The 26933-nt window shown below is 42.1% G+C and overlaps 1 protein-coding gene across 1 annotated transcript in view; it reads right to left on the minus strand.

The window, feature by feature from the left end:
- Window positions 1-26147, minus strand: part of LOC126484830 (trissin receptor) — a 155541-nt gene extending 129394 nt beyond the window's left edge. Inside the window, exons 1-2 of the mRNA XM_050108426.1 lie at window positions 26144-26147; window positions 9373-9517 (exon numbers count right to left, since the gene is read on the minus strand). Of these exons, the coding sequence (XP_049964383.1) occupies window positions 9373-9517; window positions 26144-26147 (149 nt within the window). The remainder of the gene's footprint in view (window positions 1-9372; window positions 9518-26143) is intronic.
- Window positions 26148-26933: the final 786 nt, after the last annotated feature.

Here is a 26933-nt window from a genome sequence, read left to right on the forward strand (position 1 = left end):
CTATGTTTCCTTCTCTCCCTTTTCCTACGCTCGAATTCCAGTCACCCATGACTATTAAATTTTCGTCTCCCTTCACAATCTGAATAATTTCTTTTATTTCATCATACATTTCTTCAATTTCTTCGTCATCTGCTGAGCTAGTTGGCATATAAACTTGTACTACTGTAGTAGGTGTGGGCTTCGTATCTATCTTGGCCACAATAATGCGTTCACTATGCTGTTTGTAGTAGCTTACCCGCATTCCTATTTTCCTATTCATTATTAAACCTACTCCTGCATTCCCCCTATTTGATTTTGTGTTTATAAACCTGTAGTCACCTGACCAGAAGTCTTGTTCCTCCTGCCACCGAACTTCACTAATTCCCACTATATCTAACTTCAACCTATCCATTTCCCTTTTTAAATTTTCTAACCTACCTGCCCGATTAAGGGATCTGACATTCCACGCTCCGATCCGTAGAACGCCAGTTTTCTTTCTCCTGATAACGACATCCTCTTGAGTAGTCCCCGCCCGGAGATCCGAATGGGGGACTATTTTACCTCCGGAATATTTTACCCAAGAGGACGCCATCATCATGTAATCATACAGTAAAGCTGCATGCCCTCGGGAAAAATTACGGCTGTAGTTTCCCCTTGCTTTCAGCCGTTCGCAGTACCAGCACAGCAAGGCCGTTTTGGTTATTGTTACAAGGCCAGATCAGTCAATCATCCAGACTGTTGCCCTTGCAACTACTGAAAAGGCTGCTGCCCCTCTTCAGGAACCACACGTTTGTCTGGCCTCTCAACAGATACCCCTCCGTTGTGGTTGCACCTACGGTACGGCTATCTGTATCGCTGAGGCACGCAAGCCTCCCCACCAACGGGAAGGTCCATGGTTCATGGGGGGATAAAATAAATAAATAAATAAAATGCTGCACTAACAATGTCTCTTGAAACAATGTATTTTTTTCTTCTTATAAATAGTTGCGTTTTGCAGTTGCTTGGGACTTTGCGCTGGGCGAGTATTCGCGATAAATGAAAGCTAAGTAAGGGGCCAGTGCCGTAGAGTAGTCTTTGTAAAAGCGAATTGGATTCCATAAGGTCCTGGTGACTTATTTCTTTTCAACTCTTTCAGTTACCTCTGTCAGGAATGCTTATTACTATTGTGTCCATAAGGGACTCTGGGCGATGGTCAAACGACGGTATGACTGTACGATTCTCCTGCGTGAACCACGAACGCGAAATTTTAAAACTTCGGCTTTCTATGCTTCGCGTGTACATCTTCCCAGAGGTGCCTGAATCTCCGCAGAGCTTCACCTGTCGTCATTTGCGCGTTCTCTTTTGAAATGAAAGTGCAACTGTCTTTGTTTCCTCAGCTTTTTCCGTCTTTAATCTGCTTTTGGGCACATACTTCTCCGGAGCAAGATTTCCAACCTAAACGTTACCCGTAATTCCTCTACGTCCATCACACAGGAACTACATGATGTCAGTTCATAAGTGAGGTGCTACAAACTGCTTATCTGCTCTTTCTAGCAGAAACACTCTCCTTGCGTTCTTAACTGATTTATTAACTTTCGTATTCATAGTCGCTATGATACGTGCGGTCTCGAGCGCCTTGTCACGGTTCGCGCGGCTATCCCCGTCAGAGGTTCGTGTCCTCCCTCGGGCATGTGTGTGTGTGTTGTCCTTAACGTAAGTTAGTTTAAGTTAGTTTAATTAGTGTGTAAGCCTAGGGACCGCTGACTCAGCAGTTTGGTCCCATATAACCTTACCACAAATTTACAAACTGCCCCGCAGTCTGATCTAATTTTCAGAAAATATCGTTTTAATCAACCAGCAGATCACATGATATGTTGCTTCCTATACATGTTACTGCTAGATCCAGCCTACGTCTACTTTCACAGTGGCATCAACGCCTATACCCGGCAAACTGCAGTTTACGGTACACAAAGTAGGACTAGAACGTCACGCCTCCTGTTACGTCACCGTACGCTCTGCAAGAAGGATGACCGTCGGCAAAGCTGTTATAAAGCTGTGCTCTACTCGAAGGTGCGCAACCGCATTGCTTTCGTAGGTCTTATCCCACTGAAAATCTCTCTTTACTTCTTCCGAACTTAGAACTTACCTTCGCTGACAGTTCTAGAAGTACCGATTTGCGTGCAATTCAAATCGAAGCGCAAACTGGTATTATTGGCAGAAAAAAAATCATTGACAGAGGCAAAAGAAATGATAAATGACCGAAAAAAATCGTACGACTGCCTAAGGCTTGAACTCTTGTCATCTTGACTGGTGACATGTAGCCGACATATAAGCATGAATGTATTTAATTTTAGAGTGTGGTATCTGTCGAAGGACCGAATAGGTTGCATGATATTGCTCGGAACGCGTTATTTTGTAATTTTACAAGAAAGTCTTTCCCTGACAAACTCTGCATTTTTTGTAACGCTTGACGCAGGAGGTGTTCGAGCGTCAATGAATACTTGATAAGAGAACCGTGACGTAATATGCAGATACATTCTGCAAATCTTGTGTTGATGTTAGCTAGTAAAACTCTCTCACATAAACAAGCTGTACGCTAAACCCTGTCGAACGATGATTCTAAGAGTTATCTTCTTCATGGATGAAGTAACCGATACCTAATTCGATTCTTTCGAAACTTTTTTACACATACGTGCCGGTTCGTATTAATATGTAATTATTACAATACTATGCCAGTAACCTAAAGTAAGTTTAAGTAAACCACATCATCCAATTTATTATTAGGCCCCAAGGAACAAAACTATCAGAGGATTTTTCTCATTTGAGAAATCATATTCCTCTTCTTATCACCAACGTAAAGAGTAGCGTTCAATATGTAGTCCTGCCAATCTATATAAGCACTTCTTTGTAACAAAATTCCATTTAAATTTTTTAAACACCTTCGTTGTTTTGAAGGGTAAATATTTTTGCAAAGCTAAACAGACATATAAATAAAATAGAAAAAGAAATGGTGAAATGCTGCGGCGGTAGGATCTTCTACTATTTCCAGAAAAACAGTTTTACTGGATTCGAACGATGTGGCATAGGTTCTGCCAATACAGCTGTGTTGATGAGAATGTATCTGCATGTAGGTATGTGTGTGTGTGTGTGTGTGTGTGTGCGCATTTCTTTTGTGAACAGCTCTACTTGGCTGGTAATTTTTTGCCTGTTCCTGATTGTGTACAGTTGATGCAGACGGACATGGAATGCTTTAATTACATTCTGACTCAATATCTGCTCCGTATCAGATAATATGTACGCAGCTATGCCCACGGCGTTCATTAACAAGTTTATTGCAACTTCAGTGAACGCGAAACCTGTTTTTCAAGTTTAAATGTACGTTACTTCCAATAAAAATTCTCGATATAGATGGCTGGGAATGCGGCATTACGGTGGGTACCTCTTTAAGTGAGTTTAATGTTTCTTTTTTGTTTTTTCTTAAAAATAAAGGGTAAAAAATAATTACTTAAAGTAGCTTTTGTGAGAAATATGCCGCAAATGTGCCCTTAAGTTACCTGTGAACAGCACCGGGTCGCGTTTTCTTGTATTACAGCGACGAGAAATAATCTTTTGCTACTGCAGCTCATCTGCAAACCGTGAGTGCAAAGCAAATTAGTTACGTCATTTCCTCCTTGAACATTCCTCTATTTGTTAATTTTTATGTCATCTATCGTTCTTATCAGCTTCTCATGTAATTTTCTCAGTGAGTTCTTCCTATATTCCGTCGCCTAAATGTAATAAATGTTTGAAATTATGATTAATGCTGATAGCTTTATTAAAAACTAGAAAACCTTTCAGAGACAAACTAACGAGTTAATGTTACTTATCCAAAAGCAGCTATTTTCTTGCGGCGAGATTTTAATAGGACATATACTTTGGAGCTTATCACTCGGAAAAAGAGGCAAAAAACTTGTTTGCATTGAGCTGAAGTTTGAGAAAACTGTTTCCCCTTTGTCGGAGGAGTTTAACTTAGTGACGTGCTTACGGTGTTCACTGATAAGCGGCCGTTCACGAATTTTTTTGTGCAATGAAAAATAGTACACTATAGTGGAGAGTTTCAGGCATGCATGTTTGTGATAATGCCACAAAGTACAACAGTTGAACAGTTTCTACACCAGTTTATTATTTCTGATAACGCATAGCCGTCATCTTGCTGTTTTTGTTAAATACTGCTGTAAGATTTCAGATGTTTTCCATTTCATACGGTACAATATTTTGTTTATCCACCGTTTAACAAACTCAGCATCACTACCACTGTTCCACCATCATAAATGGTTTCGTAATCTCTGGTAGGATATGGAAGCTACGTGCGATAATTTGGCTAACTAAAGAAGTACTACACGGGCTCCGGATAATTCCTGACAATGATGACAAAGTCATCGACAGCTGGAGTTTGCGCATGAACCTGTCCCGCGAAACCCAGAGAACATTTTTCAAATTGTTTATTGAAGTTCTCAGTATCAATTCTGTATTTTTTTCATATTTAGTTGCTTATTTCTTCTATTCGCCAAGTTACGAAACTTCAAAACTTTGATCAGTGTTGAATCATTGCAGTCATATTTCCACACGTCTGCGCTGGCAAGACAGATGTTGAACTCTCATAAATACTGTTCCGTTTCAGGAGCAGGTTCTTCCTGAGAACTGCGCATTCGCTTCCGTAGAACAATCTGCTACTAAACATTAAAGAACAGCAAAAATTATAGGATTTGAACAGTCTTTCAACCTCTCTGAATCTCAGAGGAATGCTGCGTTGTCCTCCTCCCGTTACTAAGGTACTCTGGTGAATCTCAGTAACACGACGACACTGTGAAAAAGTGTAAGCCTAAGTCACAACAATAATACGCGATAGGGGAACAAGAGATATATCGGTTGCATGAAAAACACAAGGGCCAACTCTTATGGAGGATTCAGACCACAAAAAAGGGACTATGTTGGTTGGGGAGTTTTATGCTATAGCGAACATTCGTTTTGGGTTGCATGGGACTTGTGGTAGTACTCAAAGCTATCATACTCAGCTGTAACTTTATGCTCGATGTCTTCCATGACAGCCATGACGGGTTCCAGCAGGATAACTATCCGTTGTCACAATGCAACAACCGTGCCACAGTGGTTTGTGGAGCGCGAGAGTGAACAAAGTTAGCCTGATGTGATACCGATGGAAATCGTGTGCCAGTTTGGAATGTGTGCACCATCACCCCATACTTTTTGGGAATTGCATGATGCGTTTAGACAGCTGGTGCCACGTATCTCCGGAAACCTAAGAGTGATTTGTCACATACATGCCATGCATAATTGCTGTTGTTTGCTTCCCGAAGGTGGACCAACACGTTGTTAAGCAGAGAGTCATAATGCTTTGGCTTATAGTTGTATGTTCACAGCGACTTTTAAAAATAATACACACACCAAAAATGTTTTGCGTCACCGCAGTTCCGAGAGTTCCGGAACCTGTACAGAGAATTGGAATAGAGATCAACATAAACATCATTTCCGCCCTTTTTATTACCCATGAAAACCACACATTGCATGTTGTACCACCATACAGTGAGACCTTCAGAGGTGGTGGTCCAAATTGCTGTACACACCGGTACATCTAATACCGAGTAGCACGTCCTCCTGAATTGATGCCTGCCTGTATTCGTCGTGGCATACTATCCACAAGTTTATCAAGGCACTGTTGGTCCAGATTGTCCCATTCCTCAACGGCGACTAGGCGTAGATCCCTCAGAGTGGTTGGTGGGTCGCGTCGCCCATAAACAGCCCTTTTCAATCAATACCAGGCATGTTCGATTGGGTTCATGAGTGGAGAACTTGCTGGCCACTCTAGTCGAGCCATGTCACTATTCTGAAGGAAGTCATCGTGATACAATAACCACAGTCAGCTATCTTCAGAAGTTCTGGGAACTGGGATGATGCAAAACTTTTTTGATGTGTGTACAAAGAAATACTATAGGGATACGAACAAGCAATCTCTTATTGGAGAGGTAGTGATGATGTGGTAATATTAGGGGAGTAGAGGATGGACAGAGGGGAGGAAGATGGACGCCGATAGGGAAGAGGAGATGATCGTCAGTGCTAGGGGGAGGGAGAACTGGACAGAAAACGGACGTGGAGATCGTCAGAGGGCGGTTGTAGATTTGATAGAAGGGGGGGAGGGGGGTTGAGAAGGACAGAGAGAGGTTTGTTAGGGAACGGACGAAGAAAGAGAAGGACAGGAAAGGGGTGAAAAAATATAGTTATTGTAAGGAAATAGGAGGAAATGGACAGAATGTGAGGGGTGGAGCTATTGGACAGAGAGAGAGGGGAGAAAACTATGTACAGTGAGAAGGCATAAGTGGAGATGGACAGTGAGAGGTGGAATTGGAGATGGACAAGGAGAGGGGAGAGGAGGAGATGAAGACAGAGGAGAAGCAGGTATATTTAAAGGACTGAGGAGGAGAGAGAATGGCGAGGAGTGGGTGGAATTAGAGGGGTGGATAAGATAGAGAAGTAATGAGCAGTCGGGCGGATGCGGCAGGAGCAGGTTGACACAGAGTAGGGCCCAGGAAATGAACAGACTGAGGTCAGAGGAGGTGGACGGAGAGAGGGGGGACGAAGAGACAGACGGAGAGAGGGGTATCGAGGAAATGGACTGGAATAAACGTTCATACACCGGAACGCGACTACTCAACTAGTAATTACGTAAATGGTGGCAATTTGAATAACAACAGCATTAGAGATCTTTCGGTTACTTTTTAATTTTATACGAGGATTGGAACTTAAATAGCTGCAACTGTTTATTTACAGCTCGTACAAAATAGATATGTGTTTCAAAGTTTTACTGACCTTCAGAGTAGCCACCAGCATTGTGTATAACCCGTTGCCAGCGATGTGGAAGTCGTAGGATGCAATTAGCAGTGCCAGTTGTGTTGACAGTTCGAGCGGCGTGGTCTATTGCCCGACGAATTTGTAGCAGTTCTGAAGCGAGTGCCGTGAAGTGTTTCAGTTTAGAAATCGAATTGAACTCACGAGGTCTTAAGTCAGGGGAGTGCAGTAGGTGGTATAACACTTAGCAGTCAAATAAATCAGCTTGCACTGTACTTGTTTGAGCATTGTCCTGCAAAAATGATGGTCAGGTCCTGCTGAAAGTGTCATCAGGTCTGTCTCTAAGCTGGTGGTAGGTTGTGTTCCAAAAATGGATAGCATAGAGAGAGAAGTGATGACACCTACCGCACGACCTGACCATCATTTTGCAGGACAATGCTCAAGCACGTACAGTGCCTTCTGTTTCTGATTTGTTTGACTGATTGGGCCGGTAAGTGCTATCCCACCTACTGTACTCCCCTGACTTAAGCCCTTGTAAGTTCAACGCAACTTCTAAATTGAAGGAAACACTTCATGGCATTGGCCTCAGAACTGATACAAATTCGTCGGGCAATAGACCACGCCGCTTGAACTGTCAACTGCGGGATTTCAAAATAAAATGATGGAAGATGTGATGGCGTGGCTCTCAACTACGCCCCCTCTGACTCAGAATTGAAATATTAAAAGCTTTGGGTGGTTTCGTTCTCTAGGGGCTGGGATACGTAGTTGCCGATTTACAGGCCAAATACTGCTGAGTCTACAGTATACGATAAGAATACACACATGAATCGAATGGCCGAAGGTTTCTATCACTCGGCAATTGAGAATTATGAATGTAACATATAAGTTAATAAATGAAAGATTGCAATTAAATAAAATCTGCAGGTTCAATCTTAATGACTTTAAATGATGAATACGATAGCAGAAATACTTTTGAGAATGCGGTATATTTCTGCAGAGCGCTTATTGGTGTCGATGGTCCAGCAATTAAATGAAACATAAGTTGAATAACAGGGAAACAATTGATTCCCACCGCACGTAATTAGTTATGAACAACCACATAGCTCGCGAGATATTCACTTCTAAACGCACACTGCGTCTTCGCTGTTGAAGCCACGGAAATCTCACAAGAACACAAGTTGGCACTCGGAAATATTTCTATCTCTCGCGATCACGCACAAACTACTCCACTCCAAGTCTTTCCCGTGACCGTACGTCGCGCCTTCACGTCCAGCCCTCCACGTGTACTGTGCGACGTCTCTCGCGCCGCACTGTTCCGAGACCCCTTCTCCCGAACTCGCTTCCATCCAGTCTCCCCATTCACGATCTCTGTGATAGGCTAGAGCACTCGCGCCATGTCTTCAAACCAACGCAGCCACACAAAGATAATGAAACACATTCGAAATACTGGATTTACAGTTAAATAACTTCAAATTAAATAAATATTCCTACGGCTGGACCATAAACACGCTCTCACACACATTATTAGATACATAAACAAATTAAATATACATATATCAAAGGAATAGAACAAACGGTAGGCCAGTAGCCTAATGTCTCTGTGCTTCCTAAAACACAGTAAATATTTAGCCAATTTCTTCATGAATAGTATATATCGGATATAAACAGAGACATAGATGAATAAATATATTTATAAGCATGCTGCTACCGTTTTTTCGTGTAACTGTGGAGTACTTATGGCCTGACGCCATCGATAGTGATGAACCACTTTGACCTCCATTGACTCATGTACTACTCAAGTAACATGCCTGTAATTTATACCAGTTTAGGTTTACACTAATAGCTTTCCAAAGACACGTCGATCGACGAAATCGGATGAAGTGTTTAAATTTTGAAAATTCGTTGCTGGGTGCTACTTGTATAATTTACCTGCAGATAGTAAACTTTAAACTAATAAAAATACTGAAAATCTGAAACTTCCTGGCAGATTAAAACTGTGTGCCGGACCGAGACTCGAACTCGGGACCTTTGCCTTTCGTGGGTGTATTGAAAATCTGAATACACCATCAGAATCGTCGTGCAAATAATGGTAATGTACATGTTTCTTTTTGAGGTATCATCATTCATCTGGCTACTACTAATTTCTAGACGAACTGTGAAATGTCTGCCATTAAGGTTTCACAAAGTCCGTTATCTTTGGCCCTCTCGGCGCACAGCGTCACCAAGGAATTCCCAGCCACGTGCTCGATGGACCACGTGCTCCTGCCGTTGTGAGGCACCAAGCGGCCCGAGCGGTGGGCGCCAACTCTGAACTTAGAGCATTTCCAGGGCGCCACAACTCGCCCGCTACCTGACACAACACATCTGGTATTGCTAAGAGTGTCCTACGACTTCCACATCGCTGGCAACGGGTTATATACAATGCTGGTGGCTACTCTGAAGGTCAGTAAAACTTTGAAACACGTATATATTTTGTACGAGCTGTAAATAAATAGTTGCCACTATTAAAGTTCCAACCCTCGTATATTATCTGATGTTCAGTGAAAACAACAGCGAGTTGCACAGGATACGTACGTGGTGGCGAGGTGTATGTAGAGGTTCTGGAAGACGCAGAAGATGCCGACGCACAGATCAGCAAAGGCGAGGTTGGCAAGCAGGAAGTTGGTAACGGACCGCAGCCGCCGTGACATGGTTACCACCACAATCACCATCAGATTCCCTGCGGAACAAGATCAGGAACATTCAGTAAAATTCACCTTTGTTTCTCCGTTTTGCATTTCTGAAAATACATTCGTGTGCTGAAATAAATTAGTCGCAGCTGTAATATTTTCGTAAAATGAATTTCTGCATATGTAGCTCTCCCCCCCCCCCCCCAAAATTGTTCTTTGTGCGGTGGGTAATAATGCTTCGTTCTTCGAAATATTGTAACTACTGAAAAGTGCTTGGGCAGCTGAACAACAATAGATTGATTACAAAAGCTTTTACTGCATGTTACACTAGCTTTACGATTTATAGATTTCATTTCGGTATTGTAACTGCATGGATTCGAGAAAAAAAATTAACGGTCTTAATAAAATAATGTGTAAGGCGACATACATTTTCCTCTGAGCAATTTCTCATCTCAAAGTTTCCCAAACATTCACGAACAATGTTTTGCAAAACTTTCGACTGCTAAAAATAGGAATGGGAGGTATTCTGCTCCAGCTGTAATCGATAGCATAATAACATTTTTTATTGACATAATGTATCGTTAGCGTACCCTCAGAATCTCGACCAATTACAACAGCATGTTGCTTATTACCCTTGCTGTATATTGTTCTGTCTATATGGCAGTTCAGCAGGAAGGTTACCTACATGCTCACATGTCCTTCTGCAGTTGTAGTCGTTTCTTGTTTGGTTTTTCTCGGTCTCTGGTGTCTCTAGGAAGACAGACAACTAATCTTAGAGCACAACATTCTGCCGACGACGAAGTTAATTGGAGCAAAATAAAAACTGATTTGGTGCAGGTTAGAGTGGTATACAGGTTGTGGTCTTGTTGAATGAAAACCTTACTTTTCTTCTAAAGTGATTTAGTAGAACCACTGAATATCTGAATAAGAATGAGCTAAGGGTAATTTAACCATTTCTTCTAGACGACATTAAATCAGCGTGTCCTACCTCGTTTGAAGTCAAGAAGACAGGGCATTTATTTCTAGATCATATGTTCAGTGTATCAAAAGGGTGTATCAAAAAGAATCATCCGTTTTTTTAAAAAAAATCATAACTATTATGTTGTTTGAGATATGTGCGTGAACAACGTATTGTTGGTAAGAGCAAACTTTCGAATTTTACATGGTTCCCGTTAGGTAGCAACAGTATGCGCCCAATTTAGTTCTAGTAAAAATGGTGTCTGGACAACAGAAAGCCTTTTGTGTTCTACGTTTTGCGCAGTGCGGGTCAGTAATAACTGTTCAGCGTGACCAGGTATGGCGTGGATACTCGTACAAGCACAGAGCGTTAGACGATGGCATGAGCAATTCCGAGAAACAGGTTGTTTGTCTAAAGGCAAATCGCCGGGCCGTCGCGGAGTATCTGACAAAGACGTCGAACGCAACTGTCATAGTTTAACAAGGAGTTCGCAGAAATCCGTCCGCCGTGCAGCTCAGCTGCGGAACATGCTCCCGATGTCCGTCTGGCGTGTGTTGCGTCGACGTTTACACACGAAATGATACGTTCATCTACTGCAAGCTCTACGTGAAGTCGACAAATAACAACGTGTGGTGTTCTGTAATTTCGTTCTTGGAAATATGGAGAATGACAGTGTTCTTCCACGCTTAGTGTTTAGTGACGAGGCAACATTCTATTTAAATGAAAGAACAACCATCATAATGTGAGAATACGGGTACGGAACAACGACTTGATGTGTTTTGCGCAGTTTCTTAGGAAAAGGTGTATGGTCCATTCTTCTTTGTCACGAACCCTGCTACAGGAAGCACATGTCTCGATATGCTTGAGAACTTTCTTTCGCCGCAGTTGGAGACTGCTTCGAACGACTACGGATCGGTCGCGGTGGACCAAACGATTTAGCCTTACATTACTGGCCTCCAAGGTCAGCAAACCTGACAGTATGTGATTTTTTCTTGTGGAGGTTTATAAAAGACTCAGTTTGTGTGCCTCTGTTACCAACAACAATGAATGAACTGAGATATCGCTTAACAGCAGCAGTGGTAGCTGTAACTCAAGACATGCTCGCTGCAATTTGCGAACAATATGAATATCTATGAATACCACCTTGACATATGCCGGGGGGCCGGCCCGGGGTGGCCCAGCGGTTCTAGGCGCTACATCCTGGAACTGCGTGACCGCTACGGTCGCAGGTTCGAATCCTGCCTCGGGCATGGATGTGTGTGATGTCCTTAGGTTAGTTAGGTTTAAGTAGTTCTAAGTTCTAGGGGACTGATGACCTCAGAAGTTAAGTCCCGTAGTGCTCAGAGCCATTTGAATCATTTCAACATATGCCGTGAATCTCAAAAGAGTCATACTGAACGCCGATGAAAAGGTACGAAAGAACATTTTTGAGTTTCCCGTTCATCAAAAAACAAAATTCAGTGTACATGTTTATTAGTTTCAGAAATATAGACTAGCCAAATCGGATTGTTCTTTTAATACACCCTGTATTTCTATAGTGAGCCCCAAATAGATATAAAATAGTGCATAGTCCTCTTTACAGCTTTGAAATGTCTACACCAGTGTTGTACCATATAAAATTCTCTTGCGTAGCGCTTCGTACATGCCTTCCACAAACTTTCCTTGCGTACCATTCACGAATCTTACTTAACATGGCAGTTAATATTTAGCAGCCATACTTGCAATGAATAAATCATTTTCTACATACACAAAAAAAAAAAAAAATCAAATGGCGCTGAGCACTATGGGACTTAACATCTGAGGTCATCAGTCCCCTAGAACTTAGAACTACTTAAACCTAACTAACCTGAGGACATCACACACATCCATGCCCGAGGCAGGATTCGAACCTGCGACCGTAGCGGTAGCGAGGTTCCAAACTGAAGCGCCTAGAACCACTCCGCGACACTGGCCGGCTCTACATACACATTCAAGATAAATTCGATCATGCGAAAACTGAAAATTTACGTTCAACAAAAGTTATCAGCTTCGACCCGTGGTACAGGGACACTAGATTTTATGTGGTGAAGCATTGAGTATCTGCCACCAGTATGCTCTGTATGGTGCAGAGTATCGTATCGGTTACATTACTTTACCCTCAACTTTCCCAGTTTTTTGTTATCACAGATAAGAGTGAAGAGAGTATGTAGGTATGCTTTACCGCATCGCTTGGTTGAAGCTGGCCGACCTTGTCAGAGGGATAAGACACCATGAAATATTTCAAATATCTTGAAGAACTGAATATTTATTTTTGTTTCCAAAGGCATTTTCACAGCACGACTCGCATTAGCCCTGATTTGATAAACGATTTATTAATAAAAAGATTTTGAAAAAAAGAAACGGTCATATGTTTTGTGAACTGATTTATCTGGCAGTAAGAAATAAAATAGATCAGAGAAAAATTTGACGGGCCTTTTCCTTGCGCTGGGTAACATGAGCGGAAAATGATACTGGATTGTCCGCGTTATACACCAGAGAAATATCCTCATGTATTCTTTAAAATTTTAAGATTCTATGTTAAGCATTGGTCTTCAAATTCTCAATCGGCGTGTAATTTGTGTACATGATTTCGACATTCGTTCAAGGGCGCGTCAAATGTTTTTTTTTTCTATTTTATTTCTTACATTTAGACAAATCAGTCCTCAAAACATGACCGTTTTTTTCAAAATTAATTTTTACTTCAGTTTTTTATTGACAATTATCACGCCAGTGTATCTTCTTACGCGAAAATAGCTACGCCTCGAAAGATGAACTTTTTGACACTTCATTTAAATAGCTATCAGCGGCTATTCAGTTTCAAATTTCCTTCAGTTCACTAGTTAACTTTTTCTTAATTACTCTTGTAACTCCAAAGCAATTAATTTTCTCTTTGATTTTACTCTGCTCTTAAGGTCTTTCTACAAACAAGTAAAACCCATTATAGTTTGAAAGACCCGTATACGAGACAGTAAGAGAAAACTGTTTTATCAGATTCTACTACTAGCGAAAGTGAGGAAGTTTGCTTTGCAGAGTAGATGTCGGTGATAGTGCTACTCCAAAAGACGAAATGGACTGATATTTAAATAAAAACTGTACAACGGCAGAAGATATTTGTTCTTACTGGAACCCGAACGAGTAGAATTATCCGACACTTCTGAAAAGAGTCAGAAGAATATTGTGTGCAAGACCATCCAGTTTGGTTCCTGAAAGAAGTTCTAGTTTTGCCGCTCTTCATTCTCAACGCGAGATGGTCTCTATTACATTCACACAATACTGAGGCTCTAGTTTTTATTCAAAGTTACTTAACTGTAAGAGGAAAGTGAGTGAAACAGTGTAATGATAGTATATCTCCACATTCAGTTTCGTTCTTCATAGCTGGCACTTGTGAAAAGTTTTCGTTTATTGCACATGTTCGTTGTACACTGAATGACAAAAGTCATGGGATAGCGACACGCACATACAGAAACGACGGTAGTATCGCGTACACTCTGCATAGAAAGGCAATGCATTGGTGGCGCTGTCATCTGTGCTCAGGTGACTCAATGTTTCCGGCGTGATTGTGGTTGGGTGACAGGAATTAACCTACTATGAATCCGGAATGGTAATGGAAGTTGGACCCATGGGACATTCCACTTCGGAAATCTTTAGGGAGTTCAGTATTCTTAGATCCACAGTGTCAAGAGTGTGCCGAGGAACCCAAATTTTAGGAATTATCTCTCACCAAGGATAACATAATGGCCGATGGCATTAATTTAATAACAGAGAGCAGCGGCGTTCGCTTAGATCTAACAGACAAGCAACACTCCGGGAAATAATCGTAGAAATTAATTTGGGACGATGGACGAACATATCCGTTAGGGCAGTGGGGTGAAATTTGGCGTTAATGGGCTATGGTAGCAGACGACCAGCGCCGAGTGCCTTTGCTGACGGCACGACAATGCCTGCAGCGGCTCTGCTGGGCTCCTGAGCATATCAGCTGGGTCCTGGATGGGTCACAGGAAAAACGTGGCCTGGTCAAAAGAGTCCCAATTTCAGTCGGTAAGAAGAGGTGATGGTAAGGTCCGAGAGTGGCCCAGACCCCACGACGCCATGGACGGAAGTCGTCAACAACACACTTTGCAAGGTGGTTGCGGATCCATAAAGGGTTGGGCTTTGCTTGCATTGAATCGACTGGGTCCTCCAGCCCAAAGGAACCAATCATGGACTGAAAATGGTTATGTTCGTCTTATTGAAGACCATTTTCAGCCATTCATGGACTTCATGTTCGCAAGCAACGATGGAATGTTTAAGGATCTCAGTGCACCATGTCACAGGACGACAACTGTTCGCGATTGGTTCAAGAACATTCAGGATGATTCGAGCTAACGATGTAGCCACCCAGATAGCCCGACATTAGTTTCATTTAACATTTATGGGACTTTATCGAAAGGTTAGTTCGTGCAAAAACTCGTGCACCGGCAACTATGGATGTGTATAGCAGCAGCATTGCTCAGTATTTCTACAGGGGGCTTCCAACGCCTTCTTGTTTCCATGCCACTTAGAAGTGCTGTATTATGCCGGGAAATAAGAGGTCCAACACGATGTTAGGAGGTATGTCATGACTTTTGTCAGCATGGTATTTACGTCTGATGTAACTAGTCATTCTTCGGAGCACTCACAACTTACGGAATTAATATAAACCTACATTTGTGTGCGAATGAGCGTTGAACAACAGAGGTGTTGCTGGCAGTTCAATTTTGCTGAGTCCGGCGCTTTAACCTGTAGCCACTGGCTTGCAGGTGGCCATAGCAAGTGAGGCTGGCAACACTGTGAAAGAACGTAGGCTTGCACTACAGCGTTGCGGGCCATTCGTCCCGTCTCAGACGTTGATCCGCAACTCTGATGTTGATACTGTGCCATGAGTTAAGGTAGTTTTTATTTTCTAAGAATAATCCTGCACTAATCTAATTCCCTCAACACCACCTGGTTTAATTCGGCTATATTCCATTATCCACGTTTCGCTTTTCTCGATGTTCATCTTATATCCTCCTTTGAAGACACTGCCCACTCCGTTCAACTATCCCTGACACAATTACAATGTCATCGGCGAACCTCAAAGTTTCTATTTCTTCTCCATGGATTTCAATTCCTACTCCTTGTCAAGAGTAGTGACTGGCGTATTGTGACGAGCCAGTTGCTCGGCCACCATTGACTAGACGTGTTCAAATGGTGAGAGATCTGGAGAATGTGCTGGCCAGGGCAGCAGTCAAACAATTTCTGTATTCAGAAATGCCCGTACAGGACCTGCAACATGCGGTCGTGCATTATCCTGCTGAAATGTGGGGTCGTAACACATCTGGAATGCAACGTCCACTGTTCAAAGTGCCGTCAGTGCGAACAAGAGGTGACTGAGACGTGTAACCAATGGCACCCCATACCATAACGCTGGGTGATACGCCAGTATGGCGATGACGAATACACGCTTCCAATGTGCGTTCAGCTCGAGTTCGCCAAACACGGATGCGACTTTCATGATGCTGTAAATAGAACCTGGATTCATCCGAAAAAAATGAAGTTTTGCCATTCGTGCACCCAGTTCGTCGTTGAGTACACCATCGCAGGCGCTCCTGTCTGTGATGCAGCGTCAAGGGTAACCGCAGCCATGGTCTCCGAGCTGATAGTCCATGCTGCTACAAACGTTGTATAACTGTTCGTGTAGATGGTTTGGTTGTTGTCTTGCAAATGTCACCATTTGTTGACTCAGGGATCGAGACGTGGTTGCACCATCCGTTACAGCCATGCGGATAAGGTGCCTGTCATCTCGACTGCTAGTGACACGAGGACGTTGGGATCCAGCACGGCGTTCCGTATTACCCTCTTGAACCCACCAATTCCATATTCTGCTAACAGTCATTGGATCTCGACCAACGCGAGCAGCAATGTCGCGATGCGATAAACCACGATAGGCTACAATTCGACCTTAACCAAAGTCGGAAACGTGATGGTACGCATTTCTCCTCCTTACACGAGGCATGACAACAACGTTTTACCTGGCAACGCTGGTCAACTGCTGTTTGTGTATGAGAATCGGTTGAAAACTTTCCTCATGTCAGCACGTTGTTGGTGTGGCAACCGGCACCAACCTTGTGTGAATGCTCTGAAATGCTAATTATTTGCATATCACAGCATCTTCTTTCTGTCGGTTAAATTTCGCGTCTGTAGCACGTCGTCTTCGTGGTGTAGCAATTTTAATGGCCAGTAGTGTATCTCCTTCCACATCAACAATCAACCGTTTTCGTGGGCTTCCTCTGTCTTCTTCCGGTTGGCCTCCACTCAAAAATCTTTTTAGTTGTTCTTCCAGTACCCATCCTGATATCATGTCCAAGCCATTCCATTCCCGTACTTTTATAATTCTTACGATATTATCTCCTTGTATTAGGCGGTCCAACTCAGTATTCGTCCTATATCTCCAGAAACCATTATTATCCTGAAGTGCCCCATAGATCTTGCGCAGCACTCTACGTTCAAATATCCTGAGCTGCTGCTCATCAACACCCGTTACTGTCCATTTTTCACATCTATAGGTTACAACAGCATTGATTACGACCTTATATAGTTGCGGCATCAGCTGCTTATTTAATAACCTAGAAGCCAACAATTTCTTGAACGTGTGCGAGCATCTATTACCACTTAAGATGCGAAGTTCTACTTCAGCTGACATGGAATTTGTTAGATGGGTAGATCACAAAACTAATGAGGAGGTATTGAATAGAATTGGGGAGAAGAGGAGTTTGTGGCACAACTTGACAAGAAGAAGGGACCGGTTGGTAGGACATGTTCTGAGGCATCAAGAGATCACAAATTTAGCATTGGAGGGCAGCGTGGAGGGTAAAAATCGTAGATGAATACACTAAGCAGATTCAGAAGGATGTAGGTTGCAGTAAGTACTGGGAGATGAAGAAGCTTGCACAGGATAGAGTAGCATGGAGAGCTGCATCAAAGCAGACTCAGGACTGAAGACAACAACAACAACAACAATATTAGAGCACAAATAGTAAAAGTTCTGCACATGTGCAAAGTTGAAACTGTCTGCAGATAGGCTATCCAAATTATTATTTTCCTTCCTCATGCAGTTCCGGTAGTTAGTGTTTGTTTTATTTACAGAATGGCCTCTAGGCTTCTTTCTTTCAGCTCACATAATGTCCTTTCTGGTGATACCTTTCTTATACTAATAATTACTACACCATCAGCATATGCGCTTATCTGAGTCGACTTCGTGTCTATGTAACCAGATGTCTGAAGCTTTCGCATGGCTGCTTCAAGAGTCAGATAGAAAAACATTGTAGAGGATGCGTCTCTACGTCTTGTTCTTTACTAATAAAACAAATGCTCAGTTCTCCACCCAGTCACATTGCAGCCTTATAACCGGTCAGTGTTACTTGAATAAGGAAGACATACTTCGATGGTACACCAAGCAGCAGCAAATGATTTAGCATTTGAGTGCTGTCGATACTATCAAAGGCCTGATTAAAGGCTACGTAGAGGTTATGACATTCAATGTTATCCTCATGTGCCTTTTCATGTATTTTCCTCAACAAACAAATATATGGCCTGTTGTTGACCTATTAGCCGAAATCCACACTGATGCTCCCCCAGAATATCTTCTACATATGTTGCTAACCTGTTTTAGATAATACTGCAGAAGATCTTATGGGTTACACACTGCATCTGATTACCCACCTATTTATCAATGTTATACATTTCATCTCTTCTCGTTGTTGAGAGGAACACTGGATTCCATGCAGTGTCATTCGTATTAGGTTCTTGCCAACACCTCTACCAGATGAGGACTATTTACATGTTTGATTTATGTTCTTATACTGCAGAAGATCTTATGGGTTACACACTTCATCTGATTACCCACCTATTTATCAATGTTATACATTTCATCTCTTCTCGTTGTTGAGAGGAACACTGGATTCCATGCAGTGTCATTCGTATTAGGTTCTTGCCAACATCTCTACCAGATGAGGACTATTTACATGTTTCATTTATGTTCTTATACCGGATTGTTCCTGTAGAAACTCATGGTAAGTTTTGTGTCCCATTTAGAGAAATTAAACGTAGTTGTAACTTTTAGGACGGCATATATCTGTTAGAATGTCACATTCAGCAGAATTATTTTCCATCATCCTTTCTGGAGGGGAACTTAAAAAAGGGGAGCTTTGAACAATTTATATAACGAGTAAGTAATATGAGAAGCTAGTCACCCAACGCAGGATTTATATCAGAGCCACTATAAGATTGCGTTACACACCTTGCGCAAATTGAATAAAAAACATCATGATTCTGCCCCCTATCTTGCGTATCAGCTAAGGTCCCACGACAGCATACACGCAGCTAGTTTAGGCAGAAATGAGATCTACGTTCGACTTTAGAATAAACAAAAACTTATCGTATTCGAAATGAAGAAATAAATCATATATTAGATGTAATGGTTTATTGGAAGACAGTGAAGAACGTAAGGTAAAATTGTTAATTCTTGTTGAGGAATGCCCGACAGCAAATGTATACAATTGATGTGTAATTACAGAGCCATAGAGAAAGCAAACAGAGGAAAGTCAGAGGAGATGGAGAGACAACTTTTGAGATCAAACAGAACATTAATCGTTGCTGATGATGAATTACGTCTGATCAGAAAGCTGATCTTTTACCAAGGAAAATTACTGTCAGCACGTGAGGTTATAACTAGTTTCTTGCTTTAACGATACTTTTGTGTACAGTAAATAATTTGAATGGCTTCACTGGCATACGTGGGAATAGCTTAAACTCCTGCAGTTTAGAGAACTACTTCGCAGTATCACATTGTTGGCACCGTCAAGTCAAATGAACTAATCTACACTGCAGGGGCGTATATCATTGCGTGATATTAATCCTGATTACAATCTTCGGGGAAAATTGAAGGACTTTCATACAAGGTTTGAACGTTATTTTTTCCCTTTAGTCGTGTTTTTAATTCTCATTTGCATCTGGATCATTTATACCCCTTCCTCCCGGCTAGTAAACGAGATTGCTTTTTACCAAATTAGGACGCGGTAATTGCAGACATGCGCGGAATTTAATCAACTTTTTATCAACAAATGCTGCAGTCGCTAGGAGCATGTCGTTTACCAGCACAGCCAGAGAAATCTACTTTCATTTTGCAGTGTGTGACCCGAACAGGTCACATCTACAGGACATGGAATATGTAACACATGAATCATTTTAGCAAATACGGAGCAGCGATCCGCCCACTTCCTTACGAATACAAAGGGCAGTAATATTCTTTGCTTTCTTGGGCCCCTCCTGCTGCCAGACGGACCACAGCTAATGAGTCCTTGATCATCGTGAAATGACAGTTATTTACATGAAGATTTGTTAACATCTATAAATTATTTGATGAATCAGATATATAAAAATCGACCCATTGAAGGAAGATGCAAAATCATACATAAAACAAATGTAATGAGCGAGCCTGAAAACCACTACAAAGATTAAAAGGTCATACAAGGATGCATTAGAGGTATTTTAACATAAGTGATCCGTGGTCGTTGGTGGCTCGTTACAGAAAAATTGCACTTCATGTGAATTCTTGCTCCCATTTATCTTTCTATTTGTACTGTTTGCACAAAAAATATTTGTACAACACGGGAAAGAAACTCTCCGTCACGGTACTTGCTGTTGACAAGAGTACTGCCCATTGCATTTTTCGCCCCCAAACTTGCGTTGAATATTGCTCTTTTCTGACTGGATTTTTGCCCTGGAAGCGTTAGTTGTACGTTAACAGTGATATACGGCATTTTTTAATAAATAGTGAAAGGGTTCAGTGAGTGCCGTGGAAGTACTTCACGACGAAGCTATAGCGAGCTGTTCGCAGCGGTGGCAATCACATTACAGTATTTCAGCTTGTAAGACAGTCGACGGTACATCTAGATATGCTCTGCCGTGATGAAGGTGGTGTGACATTTTGAATATTACCTGTACTGGAGGAGTTCTGAACTTGTTACGGTATCAGTACTTTTGCAACTGCTTCTAAAGGTTGTTTCATCCTCGTTTAAAACAGAAAGTATCTTAAAGTAGAATTTTATCGATCTGGACCAAATTACTCTATTGAAATATCTAACTCTACATCTTATATATATATTACGCAAGCCACCGGTGCGTGGCGGAGGGTACCCTGTACCACCACTAGTCATTTCCTTTCCTGTTCCAGCAGCAAATAGAGCGAGGGAGAAAAGACTGTATGTATTCCTCCGTGTCAGCCCTAATTTCTCGTATCTTATCTTCGTGGTCCTTACGCGCAGTGTATGTTGGTGCCAGTAGAATCGATCGGCAGTCATTTTCAAATGCCAGTTCTCTAAATTTTCTCAGTAGTGTCTTTCGAAAAGAACGTCACCTCCCCTCTAGGGATTCCCATTTGAGTTCCCAAAGCGTCTCCGTAAGGGTTACGTGTTTTTCGACCCAGTCAGTAACAAATCTAGAAGCCTGCCTCTGAACTTTTTCAATGTCTTCCTTCAATCCGACCTGGTACAGATCCCAAACACTAGAACAGTTTTCAGGAATAGGCCGCACCAGCGTCCTAATGCGGTTCTCCTTTACAGGAGTGCCACTCTTTCCTTAAATTCTCCCACTAAACAGAAGTCAACATTCGCCTTCCCTACCGCAATTTTCATGATCGTTCCATTTTATATCGCTTTGCCCCGTTATAGCCAGACATTTAAAGGACTTGACTGTGTCAAGCACGACACTAGTGATACTGTATCGGAAGGTTTCATGATAGTTCTTCCTACTCTTCCACATTAACTTAGATTTTTTCCACCTTTAGAGCTGGCTGCCATTCGTCATACCAACTAGAAATTTTGTCTAAGTCTTGTTGTATCTTCCTGCAGTCACTCAACTCCGACACATTACCGTACAACACAGTATCATCAGCAAACAACCGCAGATTGCTGCCCACCCTGTACGCCATGCGTTTATGTATATAGAGAACAACGGCGGTCCTATTCACACTTCCCTGGGGCACTCCTGACGATACCCTTGTCTCTGGTGATCACTCGATGTCGAGGACAACATTGTGGGTTCTATTACTTAAGAAGTCTTCGAGCCATTCGCATATATGTGAACTTATTCCATATGCTCCTACCTTCGTTAACAGCCTGCAGTGGGTCACCGTGTCAAACGCCTTCCGGAAACGCAGAAATATGGCATCTGGGTGTTGCCTTCATCCATAGTTCGCAGTATGTTATATAAAAGAACGGCAAGCAGAATTTCGCACGAACGATGCTTTCTAAAACCACGCTGATTCTTGGACATAAGCTTTTAAGTCTAAAGATAGTTTATTATATTCCAACTCAGGATATTGAGACCTCGTGGTCAAGGAAGGCAGGATTCGGTTACGGTTGTGGACAGGGCCGTAATCAGTTACTATTGGTTGGCTTTTCTTTTAATCACACACAATTTATTTAAAATCAATAGCAAATTAAAATAATGGCAATAATTTAAGAATTGTTTCACGGCTGAAGGCTTTAATGGCAATAAATTAAGAATTGATTAAACTTGCTGCAACTTATAACTACAGTTATTAAAATATAAAAGTCAAGTGACCAAGGTCTTTAATGTTAACTGCTAAAATAGAATTGCCACATTAGAATTTTAAGACAAGTAGCGACGGTCGCGGCTTAAGGCCTTTAACGCCAAGAATAACAATTATTTAAAAAAAAATTTACAAACATACTGTCAGCAGCAAGGCAATAGCGAAAGTTAATTTAAAAGATAAGCAACTGACCACCAAACAGCTGAGACAAATGATGATTACTTGGTAATACAATAATAAAATACTAACACAATAATAAAACACAAGAGCTAGTCACAGATGGTGCTCCAGGAATCGACCTCTGAGTAGGTCAGGCCATAAACACTTTCACGAGCGATGAGAAAGTCAGCCAAGAGTTGCACCCACTTCAAAAGATGGTAACTCAGACCAGTGGCAGTATAACGAATAACTAATGACAATCTGCTGAAGTTACCTGACGTCAGATAACCAATGCAACGATGGGACACCACGCCAAAGCCGGAACCGGCGGTCAGCACTATGTCCTCAGAATGCGTTGTTTAGAGCGTCCAGAAGGAGAACCACTACTAACAGAGTAGAAGAAACACCAACCGACCTACAAGTAAAGAAAACTGTCAAAACTACTGGACAGCAGCGGCAAGGCGAGGAAACTTACACTGCCATTACATACACTAAACTCCAGGGCAGATCACTGGACCATTAGCGGTCACCAGGCAGGAAGAATACCGCTGGTTGAACTTAGCAAATAGTATCACATAGAATGCAGCAATTAGTAACAAGAAGTCGAGGAAAGCTAATTAGATCCGCCTTCCTCAAGCACTGCACTCGCTGCTCTTCGTCTCGGCGACACTGCGAGCAGCGTCACGAACCCAAGTCACTGGAGAATCGCGATATCTCGCAGTGGTGGAGGTTTCACTTGTAGGATAAAAATCCACTCAACTTCAAACTTGTTGGATCTGGTTGACGACTAGGTCATGTACCCTCGCGGCCACAGCCCTTCTATCCGACAGCGCATGCGTGCCGCCAGCGGTCCCGGCGTGTTTTCGCAGTGCCTTCTTGGCTCCTCTCGAGTCCCCAACCGAACTGCTCACTCATACGACCCCGGAGAACAACAGCGTCACTCTAAAGATAGGGTCACAGTTACTACATATCGTTAACGCCGCTGCTGCCACTAGCGGTCAGGCAACGCTTGCAAAACCAAGTGGCGCCAGTCAGTACAAGAAGAATACAAACAACCGCAACCATGTGAACTAAACGATACAGTCTAGCCTCCAACAGAGGACGGAAACCTGTAGCAGCACAAACGCGAGCCGTAGCATGGCTCAGATATGGAGGAGGAGAAGGAGATTAGTGTTTAACGTCCCGTCGACAACGAGGTCATTAGAGACGGAGCGCAAGCTCGGGTGAGGAAAGGATGGGGAAAGAAATCGGCCGTGCCCTTTCAAAGGAACCATCCCGGCATTTGCCTGAAGCGATTTAGGGAAATCACGGAAAACCTAAGGCTCAAATATGTTCTAGGGTTCTGTAGCAAACTTAATTTTAGGATATTGATCCGTAATTTTGCGGGTCCGTTCCTTTACCCTTCTTGTAAACTGGAGTCACCTGCGCTTTTTTCCAGCGACTTGGGACTTCGTTCTGGCGAGAGTTTCACGACAAATGCAGGCTAGGTAAGGGGCCACTGCCGTAGAGTACCCTTTGTAAAACCGAACTGGGATTCCATATGGACCTGGTGATTTATTTGCTTTCAAATCTTTCAATTATTTCTCTACGCCAAGGGTGCTTATTACTATGTCGTTCATATGGGAGTCTGTCCGATGGACAAATGACAGTACGTTTGCACAATTATCCTGTGTGTACGATTTCTTGAACGTGAAATTTAAAATTTTGGCTTTCGTTCTGCTATCTTTAACTTCCACACCAGACTGGTCAACGAAGGACAGAATGGGAGCCTTAGACCCGCTTAGCGATCTTAGACAGGACCAGAACTCTAGTTTAACAAAAGGGGGGGGGGGGGAATGTTACATTTCTACTAAACCATCTTAAAGTTTACAACTTCACATCTTATTCGAAGGAAGTCATAATTCATAGGTTATGCACTACCTAATAACAGTTATTAGATCCCCAGTGCTACGTTAGATACCAAATTAAGTAAAAAATGTCCTGTTTTATACCCTACTGTAATCGTAAATTTTATGAGGGTATAGTAATCTATGGTTAAAGAAACTTATTAGCAGCAACATGAGAAGGACCGGAACTCTAGCCGCGACTAGCATTACTGCGAGGTCGTAGCAGGCAGGCTGCACGGCGAGGGCCCAGCATTCGAGACGAGTGGGACAAGTAAGTTTACGGAAGCTGGAACACCAGGCCTTTCTAGGAAAACGTATAGAAAGTGATTTTGTAGGCCTGTAATATTACAGTGGCTAATTGCATCGGTACTGATCAGTCTCTGAAGCTGTCACCGAAAGATTGATTAACATTTATTAATAAATTTCGTGCTGCATGTCGCTGTCATTAAGCAGCGCTGCTGAGTCCCTCTTTGCTGTCTCTGGTAATGTGAGTCATTAAATCGAATGTATCTCTAGGCGAATAAGGGACTTATCTATTATGCAAACATAAACTTCCATTGTTGAAATATATTTATTTCTACGTTTATAAACCCTTCTTCTTCTTCTCTTCAGGTACTAAGCGAAAATCCCTCATCGCTGACTGTGCGTTCCTCTATCTCTTCTTCCTTGGCACTTACAATTTCTAGCCTTTAAAGGGAGTCTGTCGCCCTTCATTCTCTCTACGTGTTCGTTCCATTTCCTCCTGTACTATACAATTTTATCATACAGACCAAAAACTTGTAGTGCTTCGGTAATATCTTGATTCCTTAGTCTGTCTTCTATTGTGTAATCTTTAACTTGTCTCTGGAATTGCATTTCTTCTGCCTGAATGCGGCTTTCTTGCTTTCTGCTAATCACACACGTCTTGGTTTCTTAGAACAGTATGGGAACTGCATCTCTTTTGTCGAATTTATGAGTATCTTAGTTTTGATTAAGGGTTTCTGTTAGTCGTTCCACATACCCGGCTAAATTTACTAAGCTTAATTTCTATGTCTTTGTTGTACCCATACGTCACCTCATACAGTAGGTAACTGAAAAATTTTACTTACTCTAAAATCTTCTAACGCATTCCTTTCCCTTGAAAGCCATCGTCTTAGTTTTTTCTGTTATCTCCACGACAAATTTTGCACTTATTTTTCAGTAAGTAAATTTCTTTCTGAAGGTCCTCTTCTTTATCTGCTGGGATCACTGCATCGTCAGCACACATTAAGTTGTTTAAAAGTCCTCCTGTCTACTTGTACACCTTTTTAAAATTCTGTTCTCCAGACACGTATTATTTAATGTATGTAAATGGTAAGCAAAGTTGGGGAGATACAGCAGACTTGTCACATTCCTTTGTCAGTTGGTACCTCATTAGTCATTAGTTTGTTGAGACCTAGAGTGACAGTTGTGTTCTGATACAAACTTTTTATCGTACCGTTTAGATGCTTCAGGTATCGGCGATTAATCATCTTCCAAAGTTTTTGTCTATTGGCACTGTCAAAGACGTTCTTTAAAATCAATAAAAGCAATTTGTGTTTCTTTATTATATTCTCTGCCTTTTAGTATTATCTGTTGAAAAAGAAAAACTGCATCCATCAAAGAGGGCCCTTTTCTAAAACCAATTTGTTCCTAGTGCAGTACTACTTCCGTTATGTATTTAATTCTTGCGTTTAAAATCGTAGCATGTGTCTTGTGTGATGAGTCTAGCAAACTTATTCCGCTGCAGTTTCTGCACTGACATCTGTCTCCTTTTTGTAAAAATTTATATCACTCTATCAATCTTCCAGTCATTGGGGCTACTCTTGCTCTTACAACATTCGCTTTAAAGATGTAGCAGTCGTAGATGTAGTACCATTTCTCAATATTTTAGCAATTTAGCACTAATACCATCTCTTCCTGTAGGTTTTCTGTTGATAACTGATGTTGAGGTGGATTTTATTCTGTCAGATGGTATTTCATCCTGTCATTTGTTGTTTCAGTTCCAGATTCATGTGCTGTATCGTCACACTATAGTACTTTTTACCCATTGTTCTTCTCCAGTGTTGCTTAATTGTATCTTCTCTTTTCTGTTGTGTTTAAAAGTTTTAAAATCTTATAGGCCATTTTCTATTTCTCTTGAACATCATTCTCGATATTAGAGACAAATATATCCCAATGTTCTTGATGTGCTTTTCTGACAACACTTTTAGCAATATTTCTTCTCTCTTTACGGGATTACACGTTTTCAGTTACGGAGTCACTTAAGTATTTTATACACTCCTGGAAATTGAAATAAGAACACCGTGAATTCATTGGCCCAGGAAGGGGAAACTTTATTGACACATTCCTGGGGTCAGATACATCACATGATCACACTGACAGAACCACAGGCACATAGACACAGGCAACAGAGCATGCACAATGTCGGCACTAGTACAGTGTATATCCACCTTTCGCAGCAATGCAGGCTGCTATTCTCCCGTGGAGACGATCGTAGAGATGCTGGATGTAGTCCTGCGGAACGGCTTGCCATGCCATTTCCACCTGGCGCCTCAGTTGGACCAGCGTTCGTGCTGGACGTGCAGACCGCGTGAGACGACGCTTCATCCAGTCCCAAACATGCTCAATGGAGGACAGATCCGGAGATCTTGCTGGCCAGGGTAGTTGACTTACACCTTCTAGAGCACGTTGGGTGGCACGGGATACATGCGGACGTGCATTGTCCTGTTGGAACAGCAAGTTCCCTTGCCGGTCTAGGAATGGTAGAACGATGGGTTCGATGACGGTTTGGATGTACCGTGCACTATTCAGTGTCCCCTCGACGATCACCAGTG

The sequence above is a fragment of the Schistocerca serialis genome, chromosome 6, assembly GCF_023864345.2.
Source record: "Schistocerca serialis cubense isolate TAMUIC-IGC-003099 chromosome 6, iqSchSeri2.2, whole genome shotgun sequence".
Classification (NCBI taxonomy): Eukaryota; Metazoa; Arthropoda; class Insecta; order Orthoptera; family Acrididae; genus Schistocerca; species Schistocerca serialis.